Source organism: Odocoileus virginianus, chromosome 33 (assembly GCF_023699985.2).
Source record: "Odocoileus virginianus isolate 20LAN1187 ecotype Illinois chromosome 33, Ovbor_1.2, whole genome shotgun sequence".
NCBI lineage: Eukaryota > Metazoa > Chordata > Mammalia > Artiodactyla > Cervidae > Odocoileus > Odocoileus virginianus.
Window position 1 is genome coordinate 12,389,577 of NC_069706.1, and position 15,422 is coordinate 12,404,998.

General features: G+C 42.2%; 1 protein-coding gene and 1 long non-coding RNA gene across 5 annotated transcripts in view; both read left to right on the plus strand.

Annotated features, from left to right (window-relative positions):
* Nucleotides 1-4,689, plus strand: part of ERCC4 (ERCC excision repair 4, endonuclease catalytic subunit) — a 37,125-nt gene extending 32,436 nt beyond the window's left edge. For both annotated transcript variants that reach the window (XM_070460838.1, XM_070460839.1), the window contains one exon: nucleotides 421-4,689. In XM_070460838.1, the coding sequence (XP_070316939.1) occupies nucleotides 421-1,154 (734 nt within the window). In that variant the 3' untranslated portion in view covers nucleotides 1,155-4,689. The remainder of the gene's footprint in view (nucleotides 1-420) is intronic.
* Nucleotides 4,690-10,030: 5,341 nt separating this feature from the next.
* LOC110123954 (uncharacterized) overlaps nucleotides 10,031-15,422 on the plus strand; it is a 29,704-nt gene continuing 24,312 nt past the window's right edge. For 2 of the 3 annotated variants that reach the window (XR_002309638.2, XR_011485421.1), the window contains exons 1-3: nucleotides 11,403-11,486; nucleotides 11,643-11,735; nucleotides 12,619-12,698. This is a non-coding gene — a long non-coding RNA (uncharacterized lncRNA). Of the gene's footprint in view, nucleotides 10,278-11,402; nucleotides 11,487-11,642; nucleotides 11,736-12,618; nucleotides 12,699-15,422 lie in introns of those variants that run through there. The other variant, XR_011485422.1, reaches the window with a different exon arrangement.

The following is a 15,422-nucleotide window of genomic DNA, read 5'->3' on the forward strand; positions in this document are numbered from 1 at the left end:
AGCAGCTCACATGGCAGTTTATTGAGAGGACATTACTAAACATCTACTGCATGCTAGGCTCTCCCTTAGGAATTGGGATGACGGTGATCAGCAAAGGGTGGTCAGTGCAGCAGTGAGGGAGCACAGAGGAGCCCCAGAGGGAAGACGATGGTGAGTGTTGGTGTTTGTGAATTCTGTGTAAGGAAGTATTTACCAAGAGACCCCAGTGTCCTAGTAGCTCTATTTAGTTTAAGGGAAATTGCCTTCAACCGTAAATAAACCTTTTTGAAAATATGGGAAAATGTGGAATAAAGTAATACTGTGCAACCAGGCGTGAGAGACTAATAGCAGAAACACAGACATCTGACTTTAATTGTGATCTTCCATCTTTGAGAGTTACTCCTCAGCAATGTTTCTTAAAATGCTTCTCTTTCTTCCCAGGCGGCCAGGAGCAGAACGGTAGCCAGCAGAGCATCGTCGTGGACATGCGGGAGTTTCGAAGTGAGCTGCCCTCTCTGATCCACCGCCGGGGCATCGACATCGAGCCGGTGACCCTGGAGGTTGGAGACTACATCCTGACTCCGGAAATGTGCGTGGAGCGGAAGAGCATCAGTGATCTGATTGGCTCCTTGAACAACGGCCGCCTTTACAGCCAGTGCATCTCCATGTCCCGCTACTACAAGCGGCCGGTGCTTCTCATCGAGTTCGACCCCACCAAGCCGTTCTCCCTCATGTCCCGCGGCGCCCTCCACCAGGAGATCTCGGGCAACGACGTCAGCTCCAAGCTCACCCTCCTCACGCTGCACTTCCCGCGGCTGCGGATCCTCTGGTGCCCCTCCCCGCACGCCACCGCCGAGCTGTTCGAGGAGCTGAAGCAGAACAAGCCGCAGCCGGACGCCAGCACCGCCATGGCAGTGACCGCCGACTCCGAGACCCTCCCCGAGGCGGAGAAGTACAACCCCGGGCCCCAGGACTTCTTGTTAAAAATGCCGGGGATAAACGCCAAAAACTGCCGCTCCTTGATGAACCACGTGAAGAACATCGCTGAGTTAGCAAGCCTGCCCTTCGACCAGCTGGCGAGCCTGCTGGGGAACACGGGCAGTGCGCGGCAGCTCTATGACTTCATTCACACCTCCTATGCAGAGGTCCTGTCCAGAGGGAGAGTGAGAAAGTGAGCCGCGCTGCCCGTTTTCTTGTCCCCTGGCTGCTTCTGAGCTGCTCTTTGCTGGCCCTCACAGATCTTTATTAGCCCAGTAGCTCATTCTCTTGGGATTCCCAGGTGCCTCAGTGGTAAAGAACCTGCCTGTCAGTGCAGGAGACGTAGGTTCGATCCTGGGTTGGGAAGATCCCCGGAGGAGGAAATGGCAACCCACTCCAGTATTCTTGCCCGGGAAATTCCATGGATAGAGGAGCCTGGTGGGCTACAATCCCTGGGGTCACAAAAGAGTCAGACAGGACTCAGCAGCCAAACAACAAAGCTCATTCTCTTCCAATCTTTGAACGATTGTGCTGTTTCCTGGGTCAGGGGACCAGAGGCTTGTTTAGGCATCATTTTCACTCTGCACCATCCACATCAGGTCTAGTACTTTCCATCTTTACATGAAGTGTTGTCAGGATTAGGGAAGGTGTCTGCAGGTGTTTATAGAAGGCTGTTCATGAAAGGAACAGAAACTTCGGTTTTCTTCGGAGACTAATGAAATGCACAGTTGTGTTCTTACCCTCTGTCTGAGAGGGGCCTCTGGGACTCTGAGAAGGGAGCATCTCTGCCACTCCTCACCAGTGCTCTCCACGCTCTCCAACTGCCTGCCTCTAGGATAAGTTCATGGGGACTTGCTACTGCTAATCAAAGAAAGACAGCAACCTCTGAAACAGGCCAGTTGGTTTTCTGATCACCTGAAGATAGATGGCATGTACCAGAACCATACCTGGTTTGTTCGAAACCAGTATTTTTAAAACATAGAATGAATTACCTATTTATAGAACTGAATTGTCTAGAAGGAGCCTTAAAAATTCTGTTTCTACAGATATTTAACCTCCTGAGTCCAGCGATCTCTTAAGCCCAAATGGCTAGTCTGGGAGTCTGTTAGATGCCTTCCTTCCCAGTGTCTCCTCACCTGCCCTGAGAACCCCCCAGCACAGGTCCTCTCCCAGGTCCCTGCCCCCCACTTTCCTGGGTCGGACTGGCCTCCTGCGTCTCTTACATGAGGACTGGATGCAAGAAAAGGAGGGATGCACAGTTTTTAAGATTCGATTTTTCTGTCTTGATTTAAACTACAAGTGTTGCAAGGAAATGGAAGATCAATGCAGAGAATATATAAAGATCCTAAAGAAATATATATATATTTTAAAAATCCATAAGGAAAACAATCTCATTCCAAACCTTCTGATTGACTTTATTTAGCTTCTTACTGAAGTATAGATACAGGACTTTCACAGCATCTTTGTGCAGTTTTTAAACTTTGATATTGAACCATTATTAACTTAGATATTATTCACATATTTAGTAATGCGTCGATCTTCTACCTCAAGCGCTGCTGTTCAAGAGCATAAGTTCCACTGGCCACATCACATAGGGTCATGTTTTGTCAGCATCAGTTGTGTTTTTGTCACAGTGTCTGAACTCAGAGTAGACAGGGGTCTGTGTGACATGAAATGGTCTTCATCTTTAACACAGTCTTTCAAGTGTCATCTCTAAACCAAATCTGTTGTCTTGACATCTTGGTTTCTTGGTATGTTGACATAAGTTAAAGTGTGTGGATTTTGAACTCTTTAACGAGGGTATCACAAGAATGAATTAAGGGGTACCGAATTGTTATCATCAGACTCTGGAGAGTGACTTGGAGAAGAGAGAAGAGGACAAGAAACAGAGATTAGTTTGTGGTAGAATAAAGATTTGAGATACTAACTCTGTCCCAGGGTTAAAAATATACCCTTAAGAACAGAAAACAAAATGTCAGGCACATATGTTAATTTTCACTTTCCTCTGCATTTCTTTCTTTAAGCACTCAGTCATAGTCGTGTCTTTTAAGTACATTAAAATAGATACCACCTCAGATAGTGATGGTTATTATCATTTTTCTTCATCCTAGCACTTCTGCTTGAGAAATGTAATTTCTATTTTTTTCTCCTAGTATAATTCCACCTGCCTTTTATTGTTCTTTCATTACATAAAAGGAAAACCCTAACAGCACATTTTTTGAGAAGGGTTTCACTCCAAGTTTTCAAAAATAAGCTCTCTTAAAGCTACTATTTTAAAATAGTCCTTGTTACCTGCTACAACATAGAAGACAGTTGTATTTAGAGAGCCAACATCCTCTGACTCCCAAAGACTTACTGGCTGTTGCACCTGCTAGGAGGAGGATATGGAATCCCACTCCAGTGTTCTTGATTGGAGAATCCTGTGGACAGAGGATCCCAGCAGGCTGCAGTCCATACGGTTGCACAGCACTGGACATGACTGAAGCGACTTAGCATGCACAGTACTGGACATCTTAAGATGGGGCACTGGCTCAGATGTGTTTGATTGTTTCTAATGAACTCTAAAATGGTCATTATAATTGAAAGGCTCTCATTGCTACGTCCTCTTCCAACTAAATAAATATATCTTAGTGTCTCCAGTTGTGAAAACCCTTCAATATAACCATCACATATTTACTTTTCATCAACTTCTTTTACAAATTTTTATAGCTTAAGAATCTGGCAAAGAACTAGAGATGCATGCAGTTGCAAAAACTTTATCACTTTGTTTTCTAGCAGCATTTTATTAGCTTTGCCCTTTTTTTCTTTCAAAATCACAAATATCCGATTATGAGCTCATGCTTAGCTTTCTTAAAACCTTTTTTAAGAACTCGAGACCAGCATTATTCTAGTTTACAAGTTTTTTGCACAAAACTTTTTGAGTATATGAAATATTGTGAGAAATGGTTTTCTGTTTTGTTTAAATCACAGTGCCTCTCTTGATACTTTCTTAAAATTATATATAAGAAATCATTTTTAATAGTGGCCATAAATAATATCCTTTTGGCAATCAGTTGCTGTTTCTTTAATCTGAGGCTTAGTATGTCTATATGTCTGAATATGTTTGAGTACCTCCAGATTGTAGTTTCCCAGCTCAAGAGGGGACTGAAAATAATTGTCTCATTTATCAACCCTCTGAGACGCAGAGGGTTAAGACTAGATTTGGTTGTGTTGAGAAAACAGAGTATAGAGTTAATAAATGGCCTCCAGCAGGAAAACCTACACTGAAGTATATCCAGAGAAGTGGGTAGGGGAGAAAGACAGGCATTATTAATCTCTGCTTTTGTTTTTCAAGCATAATTTGATTTTCTTCTGGCTCAGAAAACTTCTTTAGGGAAATTCCCTTCTCTTTTGTGTTCAGTTGAACCTAGGAATGTCCCCTTAAGAACCAACATTTTAGGAAAATTCTCTTCTCAGGCTTGAGCCTATTAAAATTTACCCAGACTTTGACATGAGTTGTCACTTTTCTTCATTATTTTGCTTTCTATTTTGGTTTATAGCTATTTCCTGTCTGATTCTGAGCTTCAGTACTTAATCTACCATCTTTATCCATAGGTTTTCCGTGGCCTACACCACTGTTGTTTTTTTAAGGTTATATAAGCCAAAATTTGGATGGGAGGGATACATAACCATTTACATCAATTTGTGACAGAGTTGTTTGTGTATGTTTTAATAAAATGTATTTATTCAGTATTTTCCTCAACGTTCTGTGGGCAAAAACAACCAAGTGGAGCGAAAAGGAATACATTCCCAGTATGTGATAGTTACCAGTGTGTTGGTAGATTTAATTTAAAATTATAGAGAATATTTAATTAGTTTTCCTACAGAATAAGTGATTAAAGCTGCAGTGTGCTTTGAACCACTGATTTGGCATTTGACTTGCTTGGTGAGCCCGCTTTCTAAGGCCCCCGTGTGTTTTCCTTCTGGTTATTTTCCTTTTCTGCTTTTCATTTTGCTGCATTTGCCCTTGAGGAGGAGGGGAAAAGTGGCTCTTCTGAAAATACTCATTTGTTGCCTTGTAATGAATGTGTCAGAAGCACAATGCCTGGAACTCCCCAACTCAACAAAGATTAACTCTTGCCACCTGTGACTCACACATTTTTGTCCCTTTAACATCGAAGTTGGAAGAAGTAGATGATTATTTTGAAACAAGAATTTATTGTATCCTCTTAAATAAGTTTTTTACTAATTTGCTCATTTGGATGATTTAATTATTTTGAGCTTCCATGGTGCCTCAGATGGTGAAGAATCCACCTGCCAATGCAGGAGACCCGGGTTTGATCCCTGGGTGGGAAAGTTCCCCTGGAGAAGGGAATGGCTACTCACTCCAGTGTTCTTGCCTGGAAAAATTCCATGGACAGAGGATCCTGGCGGGCTTCAGTCCATAGGGTTGCAAAGAGTTGGACATGACTGAGAGACTAACAGTTATTTTGCTTCTGCTTTAAAATGTAGGACCTAAACCCTCTTTAATGCACAGTGTCGATTTATTTCTCAAAATGTTTATGTCCCAATACTTTGGTAGAATAATGAACCCTTGTAATGCGGAAGTGTTAAGTCACTCAGTCACGTCCAACTCTTTGCGACCCCATGCACTGTAACCCAACCCAGGGATCAAACCCTTAGTCACTAGTAATATAACTCAAATTTATTAGCACTTGTGCGTTATCTCTTTTAACTCATGGCAAAGCCATAAAGTTTCAGATACTTAAATTTTTCTTTTACAGAGACGAAACTGAGGCACAGAGAGGTTAAGTAATTTTTCCCAAAGTCATCCAATAAATGGTGGAACCATGATTTCAACTCAAGCACTTTGACTCCAGAGTTCATAATGAAAAACTCGGGGGCAAAGGAGGGCCCAGTGGAGAGTTGGAAACTATGTTTTGTGTCTCCTTTCATGAATCTAATAACAAATATAGAGAAAGCAGATTGGTTTGTTTCCATGCCTCTCAGAGAAGAATGTGCTGAGCAAACACGCAAAGCTTGGAAACAGGTCCAAGAGAACACGGAGTGCTCGTCTCTGCAGACCTGGGTGTTGCCTGGTGACCTCTGCTGCTCGGGGATTATCTGATTTTCTGGAGCTGTGAACCTTCTGCTGACTGCTTAGGAAAACTGTTTCGCGTGCTTATAAAGAAGAGAGTTTAACTTGCAGAAAGCTGATAGCTCTGCAGATGAGTCTTGTTCAGTTACATCACAAAGGTTATTGTCTGGTGGGACATTAACCAATTTTGCATTTGTTAGTAAATTTATTTCTACATTCCTGTGACCAGCTACAAATCTCCAGGTCTTTCAGTTTTCTCTTAGTCAGTATATAACTGGTTTCCTCATTAATGAGATTGAATTAAAGAAAAACTTTGACTTCTGTTATTTTTCTGTTTGTAGGAGAGCCCATGAATTTAACCTTTTGAAAATTGTACTTTGCAAATGATGTTACCAACAGGAGCTCCCATATAATGATGAAACCATATTTCCAGCCTCATTCATCCTAAAATGAAACTTTGTAAACTAGAAAGTATAACCTTCTAGTGGACCTCTGTTTCTTATTTTATGAAAGCTCAACTCAATCTTTAATCTGAGTTCCTTTTCTGTGTTGTATCATCAGTGTTAAAGAGACTGATTCATGAATGAGGAAAAAAGATATATATGTATACACACACACACACACACAATATGGCTTCCCAGGTGGCTCAGTATTAAAGAATCCACATTCAATGCTGGAGATGCAGGTTCTGTCTCTGGGTGGGGAAGATCCCCTGGAGGAGGATATGGCAACCCACTCTAGTATTCTTGCCTGAAAAATCCCATGGACAGAGGAGCCTGGCGGCCTGAGGTCCGTGGGATTACAAAGAGACACAACTGAATCGACAGCACAAACACGTGCACACACATACATAATATATGTACACATATTTAAGAACTGTACTTTGGAATTAGGCCATTAATATTAAAAACTATAAATTGATTAAATATTTAAGAACCACAGACACATTTGAAGATACTCGCTCAGTGGACCTCTGTTTTTCATTGTTTACAAATGCTCAACTGAATCTTTAATCTGAGTTCCTTTCCTGTGTTGTATTATCAGTCTTAAAAAGGCTGATTAATTCGTGAGGAAAAAAGGAATTTCAGACATTCCCAAGGATCCATTTGCATGAAGTTTTTTGTACATTGAAAGAACAGTGCTCCCTGAGGGCCTGAGAGACCAGTAAGCAAAACCAAGTTTTGCTTTCAAACAAGGGAATTCCCTGGGATTTATGAAAACAGTAAATAAACTGGGTCTGATGAAACAGTGACATGGATTATTTGAGAGGATATTCAGGGACACTTTTCCCGTAACGATGAGCTCCAAAACTTTGGTGTCCGAGAGAATGCCTTTCACTGAGAGAGATTTGCTTCCCTGTGCAACTTTGTTTCTGGGAAGGGTGACACCCAACAAAAACTTCAGGAAGAAGAAAGCTCAGTAGACAAAGGGAAGCATGACCAGGCAGGTTTGTTTTTGGCATAAGGCGTTTATTGCATAAGGCACAGGACTCTCTCTGGGCTCCGTGCAGTAACAGTCTCTGCCATCAAGGACATTTCAGTCGTGCAGTAGAGAGTTCGAACAAAGAACATGAGCCAAGTAGAATAATAAAAATGCCACCAGAGAGGGATAAGTGTTCCAGGGGCCAGAGAAAGATGTCATATCCGATGGTAGGGAGCAGGGATGGCCTGAGAGAGAAGATAGAATTTGAGATGAGTCTTAAAGAACAGCTAGAATTACATCAGACAGAGACGCAGACAATGCACTCAAGTCCAAGTCCAGAGCACCAGCAAAGGAGCAGATGGTGTTTAAAGAAAGAGTCATGAACAGCAGAGTTGGAGCAAGACACGGGGGCCACATTAGGCAAGTCTCTCAAGTGCGAGGCTCAAGGAGTTTGTCCTTATTTTGGTAGAAAAACGTATGCTTGAGTAAGAAGGACGTGACTAGGAAGTCTGTTTTAAGGCTTCGGTCTGGTAGTAAGTTTGAAATGGAAAGGAACTAGCATTAACTGAGGGTTTCAAGTGCGCCAGACGTTTTACATATGTTGTTCAGCCGTGAGTCGTGAGTCGTGTCTGACTCTTTGTGACGCCATCGGCTGCAGCACACCAGGCTTCTCTGTCCTTCACATATGTTACCTCCATTAAGTCCTTATACCTCAAAGTACAGATTTATACCTGTTTTACAGGTAAAGAGACTAAGACTCAGGGATTATGAAAGTAAAGTCACAATGACAGTAAATGGCAGAGATGGGAGTCCAACTCCAAAACCTACTTTCTTTCTACCATAATTTGCTGTCTTGAAGAAAGGCTGGATGTAAAATCACCATTTCAGAAGTTGTAGCAATTTCAGCAACAGTTCTGGTGATGATGACCAGAACTCAGACAATAGCTTCGGAAATGGAAAGAAGGACACAAATGGAAGAAGCATCAATGGACAGTCAATGGAATGTGGCAAAGAAAATATCTACCTAGGAAGAGTCTAAATAACACCTAACCTTTAAGCCTTAGGAAATGATGACACTGTTAACAGAGCCTAGAGAAGGATCCAGTGGTGTTGGGAAGATTAAATTCAATTTTGATAGGGTCGGTTTTGAAATAACCTATAGGCAAACAGTCTCAGCTAAAAATGTAGTAGATATCTGCTTAGAAGTGTGAATTGAAGACATCAGATAAATGGTTAAAGCAAGTATGAAACAGATAGGACTTTAAAAGTTCCTAAATTTAGGAGGTGAGACAATAGAGGAGACTGACTATAAAAAGAAAATTCTGAATCATGCAGCAACCAGAATCAAAAGCAGGAGAGAATTTCAAGAGGATGACCCACAGGATTAGGAGTGGGGCAGAAGGAATGGTCATTGCCTGGGTTTGCAGCAGGCAGACAACACTGGGCATCCCGGATGGTGATTGCAGGGAGGTCTGGACACACACCAGACTGAGAGGTCAAAGGAAGCCCTGGACAATGAGGATGAAGAGAAGAACAGGCAAGTCCCATGGCCAAGGCGATTTTGTCTGTTGGTGATCAGAAGGAGCAGAGCCAAGTGAGAGAAGGCAGATGCTGGAGAGAGGGCAGATAATTAATGGAATCCAAGCCCAGTGCTTGGGATCCTGGGGGTGGAGGAAAGAAAGAGTGGTTTTGCTTTTCTTCCTTTCACACCTACAGAAAACCTGTTTTCATACAGATTTGGCTCTTCTTAAAAATCAGCATTTAGAGTACCATGTACCCCCATGTGGCAAGCCACAATAAGTAACAATGAGCCCTTTTCCAAAGTCTGTTTCAACGACAAATGCTGTTTCTTGGCACTGATGTCTGCTTGTGTTTTAAGCCGAAAGGGGGGACAGCCCAGAACTCCTCTGTTTGTAACCTGGCTGGATAGTTCTATTATTATTTAAAGCGTCCCTTTCAGCAATTTAGGAAACCAAAATATATGCTGGCTCATGCTGTCTGGAAACTGAAAGTCTGTTGAGCAGCTCTCAGGAGCCAATCCTGAGACTTGGTAAGGATTTTTATTTTGGTCGTCCTGCGCGCCTACTGTAACTGGGGCGGCTGAGTTGCTATGGTGATTTGTTCTCCAAACAGAGCGCTTTGCCTCAATACCTTGAAACAGCAGATCAATCTATTTTACGTTGGCTTGATTATGACACCAATTCTAGTTGAAAACCCTCCCCTGCTCCCCTCAGACTCGTGTGCAGGAATTTTAAATCGGGGCCAAGAGGGCACTAGCTAAAAGAATCACAACTCGCGCTTTGTAAACCTCGGCCCTCAGTATTCCTGCCACTGAAACTGTTGGCAGAGTTCTCCGAGGGGAAGGCGGGTTGCAGCTGGGGGAAGGTTCATCACTGAAGCAATTATGTGGCTAATCGCTCCAGTGTATACACCGGCTGCAAGTTGTGACTCACGCTGCACTCTGCCACTAATAGTTGGGGGTAGTGGGCAGGATGCACAGAAAACTCAGTTTTGTTTTCCCAGTTCTCTTATCAATCTGCAGTCTGGCCTTGAAGTGTGAGGAGAAAGGCAGACCTCCGCTCCACGACGTGGCCCTCCGTGTCTCCACCAGTAGGGGGCCCCATTGAGTCACCGGACACTTTAAGGATGACTGCACTTGAATGGTGGTGTATCTGCCTCTAATTCTTGCCCAACCCTGACATGGGAGAGGGAAAAAAAAAAAAAAGGAGCTGCCTGATTTCCAGCATGACTCATTATAAACAAACGGAGGACAGATTGACTGCCTCTTATCAGAAACCGAGTATGCGCCCCAGGACTGAGGGTGAGTCATGCCTGGAAGTCCCAAGTCTTTTGTTGGTCAGAGGGATTGTTTTTCCTGCGGAAGCAGTGGATTTGGGGCGGAGGCGGGAGGGGGGGTAGGGGTGTCGGGAAGGGGGTGAGGTTGCTGCTGATTTATTCAACATTATCAGTGACCCCATGGTAAGCCCTGGACTCCTAGGTGAGCTCCAATTCCCTCAAAACCAAAAAGACTTCCAAACTGAAAAACTGGCCATACACACAGGGAAACTCATTTGGAGTTGATGGAAATGTCCAAACTCTTGCAGTGATGATGTCACGACATACACGTTGCCAGTTATCATTCAGGAAATACAGTTTAAGTATGTGCTGTTGATTGTATGTAAATTATACCAGAAATATCTTTTAAGAAATAAACACAATTAACAGTTTGGTGGAATTGAAAAAAAGAAAAACCTGGCCAACCCATTTTTATGGTGATTTATCCTGAAGCTCTTGGTATCAGCCTTCACTGTCTCATCCATACCCATCTGTGGCTTTGTGAAAAGTGAAAGTGTTAGTCGCTCAGTCCTGTCCTGACTCTTTGTGACTCCGTGGACTGTAGCCCACCAGGCTCCTCTGTCCATGGAAAATCTCCAGGCAAGAGTACTAGAGTGGGTTGCCATTCCGTTCTCCTGGGGGTCTTCCGACCCAGGGATCAAACCCAGGTCTCCAGCACTGCAGACAGATTCTTTGCCATCTGAGCCGCCAGGGAAGTCCCTGTTGCTTTGTATTTGGGTGCAAACACAGATGAAGTGTACACACCCAACACTGGTGTGCTGATCCCACGCTCCTAGAGTGTATTTGGTAGGTGAGCTTTTTTCTTTTCTCTTCTTTCCTTTTTAACTGACATATGACTGCAGGGATAGGCAAAGCACAGACCGGCAACGAATTTGGGGGGCGGGGGTAGATGCTGGGGAGCAAAGACAAAAAGGACCTTCCCAGTACCTGCCTCCACCCGCTCCCTAGCAGCCTTGAGACTGGAGACATCTGTTTATGCCCCGGGTGCCTTTCCATTTCAGCAAATACAAGTCAGGTCAAGCTTACGGCATAACTGCACCCAGTTGTGCTACAATGAGGGGCGGAGCCGCACACGTGAAATGACTTAACACTTGGACCCCATAAGCAAGTTAATCTAGGGGAAAACAAACACATGTGTGCTTAGATGGCAAAAAAGAACCAAATGGCCTGGCAGGTGGGGCTGATCAAGAAAGAGCCACAGTGAAGGGAGGGGCGGTCCAGATGTTTTTAGATGGGATCGACCTCAATTGGGAAAATATGAATATGAGCTTCTGCATGGGCTGGCCCAGGAGCTTCTTCTGAAAAGTATGTGATATTTTTCTCCTTTCAGATAACACGCCCGTGGTGGACAGGAAAAGTGACTTTTCCATCCTCCTAGAGAGATTCTCTCGATAATTCCTGCTTCTGGCTGATAACCTTTTGGGTAAGGTTTTAATTATTTCTTTCATTGTTCCGTCTGTCTGCCGCTGTCTTTTGGTGACCAGATTCGACGGATAAGACAAAATGAGTTGGAAAATTTGACTGTCATCTGTACAAGAGGGTCATTAATGTAGGAGAGCTTTGTCTTAATCTCATCATCTCTCTGTCACTAAATGTGTGTGTGTGTGCACGCTATTTTCTGACTCCCTGGATTCCGAATATACTCTGAAGGTGTGTCCTTGTTGAAGTGGCTGATCTCACATACAACAGCAGTGTGTCCTTAACATCCAAAGACAGTCCCAAACTTCATTCTTCTGACATATCTCCCCCATAAATATATTCATCCTTTTTAGATTGTTTCTTGCTATATAGACATGCCTTCAAAATGCCATAGGTTTGGTTCCAGATCACCTCAAGAAAGCAAATATCGTAATAAAGCAAGTCACATGCAATTGGGGGTTTCCTAGTGCATATAAAGGTTATGTTTATACTGTGCTGTGATCTGTTAAGTGTGCAATAGCATAATGTCTAAAAAATTATATATGTACTTTAATTAAAGAATACTTTATTGCTGAAATATGCTCCCCATCACCTGAGCCTTCTATAAGTCATGGCAGGAACATCAAACATCATGGGTCACCGATCACCATAACAAATATTATAATGAAAGATCTAGAAATATTGCCACAATTACCAAAATGTGACACCGAGGCATGAAGTGAGCAAATGCTGTTGGAAAAATGCCAACAGACGTGATTGCCACAGACTTTCAATATGTAAAAAAAAATTGCAGTATCTGTGAAGCACAGTAGAACAAGGTGTGTCTGTATAAACAGGATCGGTAGAAAGGATGACTCACTGAACAAGTGTTTACTCTTGAAATCCAGGGTCTTCAACAGCATCATTTGGAAAACAGTGCCACTGAACTCAACAAAACACTCAGGAAGCACCTACTACATGCCAGACAGTAAGTAGAATATGGCCCAGAAGCTGGAGTTACAGGTTGCTGGATTTTTGAGGGTTCTTTTTTTTTTTTTCCAGATCTTAAAAGAACCTTAAAAGCAGAGCCAGCTTTTCTATTTGTAATAATGGAATGACAGTAAAGTATTACTTAGATTAAACACACACATACATATACACACACATACTCATTGCCTGGAAATGACCAAACCTTCCAAGCACTGTGATATGCATTACAGAGTTCTGAGATGCCATGAGCATAGGTTACCGAGGCTGTAAAAGTAGACTTTGTGGCAAACTGCCCAGCAAGGCCTTATTTCACATTTAATGCCTTGTAGGAATAAGATAGCATGAGACGAGTCTTTCCAGCTGACATGAGAGCTTAGCTGTCTTGAAAAAAGCCAAGGAACCAATGTCCAGCGGCTGAGAGTCTTCGGGCTATTCCCTGGTTTCACTGAGTGGTATCAGAGGGTGCTTTTGAAATGGAAGAGAACTTTTATAAAAACAAAGACAAGCCCCAGGTAGGTCTGTTTAGCTTCTTAGAGCAGTTTTAGATGATACCTTTGCATACAGTTTGTAGTAGGTGCTTCAAACCTTGGATGTATGCCTTCAGACTGATCTTCAATCTGTTGTCCAGACTCCAGCTCCCTGTTTCCTCTAGTTAATAATTGTGTTTCCTTTATCATGTTCTAACTTTCATTTAACATAGGTTTTTCTTTCTTATTGGATGCCTGATACACAGAAGTGCATAATCTATTAATAATCCTTGGTTCATGAAACACATCACCATTGATCCATGCATGACCTGCTTTAATTACTTTTTTTCATAAATGCTCCATCATTTGATTTGATTTGATTTTTTTGGCCACACCATGTGGCATGTGGGATTTTAGTTCCCCAACCGGGGATCGAACCTGTGCCTCCTGCAGTGGGAGAGCAAGGTTTTTAAAAACAAAAATTTTTTTTTTAACATAAAATGCTAGAACCTTGACAATAAGATTATAATCTGCATCTAACCGTGTAGATCTACCCCTACTCTATTTACCTGCTTCTCCTAAGCCAAAGTGGACCCTCATCCTGATGTCTGTGTTCAGTATGCCCTTCTTTTTTATCTAGTCTCACTGTTTTATATATATGTTAAATGTATTCAGAAAAGTGTATGTCTATTTATGTGTATATATGTTCCTAATTTTATAGAAAAGACATCATGCTATATGTAATTTTTAGGAACTAAGCTGTTAAGATGCACTTATTGTCGCATGTTGCTGTCTTTCATTTGTTTTGGCTCCTCTATAACATTTTATTATATAAGCATCCCATAGTTTACCCAGCTACCCTCTCATTACCAGTCATTTGAGTTGGTCAAAGACTCTTGATACTGTAAACAGTACTGTGATGAACTGTGTTGTACCTGGTCTTATACAGGTGCAAGCATTTCTTTTGGGCGCACACCTCAAGAGTGGAATTGTTGAGTTGGATAGCATCCATGTGCTCGATTTCAGAGTACAAAGCCAAACTTTTCCCAAAATGGATGCACCAACTTAAACCTCCCTGGCCTGTGTGTATGAGAAGTGGAGGTCCAGTGCTAGGTGTTGTCAGGCTTTTTCATTTTTGCCAATAGATTGTGTGTGAAATAGTACCTCCTTGCGGTTCTGATTTGCATTTTTACCTTTGATGGTGGGCATCTCTTTGGATATGATTGGTCAAATATATCTCCTTTCTTCTGAAAAGTATCTGTGCATGTTTTCTGCCCATCATTCTATAATTGCTGGTGCTTTTCTTATTAGAAAGGTCCTTAATATATTCTCAATTCTAATTATTTGTTTGCTGTCCTCTTCACTTTCTTAAAGGTATCTCTTGATGAATTAATGTTCTTAACATAATAAAATAGATCACTGCTTTCTTTTGTAACTGATGCTTTTTAAATTTTCTTTCTTTTAAAATTTTATTGGAGCATAGTTGATTTACAATGCTTACAATTTATCCCGCCCCCGTCTGATGCTTTTTATTTAAGAAATCTTTTTCCAAGTTATCTGATAATTTTTTCCTATTGCAATATCCAAGAGATATTTTATATAAAAATGTAAATATAAAATATAAAAAACCTGTATTTTATATAAAAAATATAAAGTCTCTCCTGGCAGTGGAAACTAGGAAAGCAGAGGTGGGAAGGAGGAAGCAACAGGAGCCCAGGCACTGGTACACATCAACCTAAGGAGGGAGAGGGGGTGGGATACAGGGGTTGGCAGCACCAGGCCCTGGTGGGGTTTATAGCCCAGGCAGGCTTTTATAATATTTAGCAGTCATACTGTGTTCATCCCCTCCCTGTCAATTATAAGCAACACAAAATTTCATTTTATTTGAACGACAGAAAAGAATGTAGAAAAGAAAGTAGCAACCAAGGACTTCCTTGGTGGTTAAGAATCTGCCTTCCAGTGTTGGAGACGTGGGTTCGATCCCTTGTTAGGTAACTAAGATTCTACATGCCGCAGGGCAGCTAAGGCCACGTGCCTGGAGCTCATGGCACTACTAGAGATATAAGTAGATGCAATGAAGATCCCATGAGCTGTGACTAAGACCCAGCACAGTCAAAAATAAATAAATAGATTTTTTTAAAAAAAGGAAAGAACCATCATAATCCCATCACTTGAGGTTTTTTTCCTATACATATTCATATATTAATCTCCTGACACGCACATATCTTGTTCTCCGAAAGGCTGGAACCCCTTAC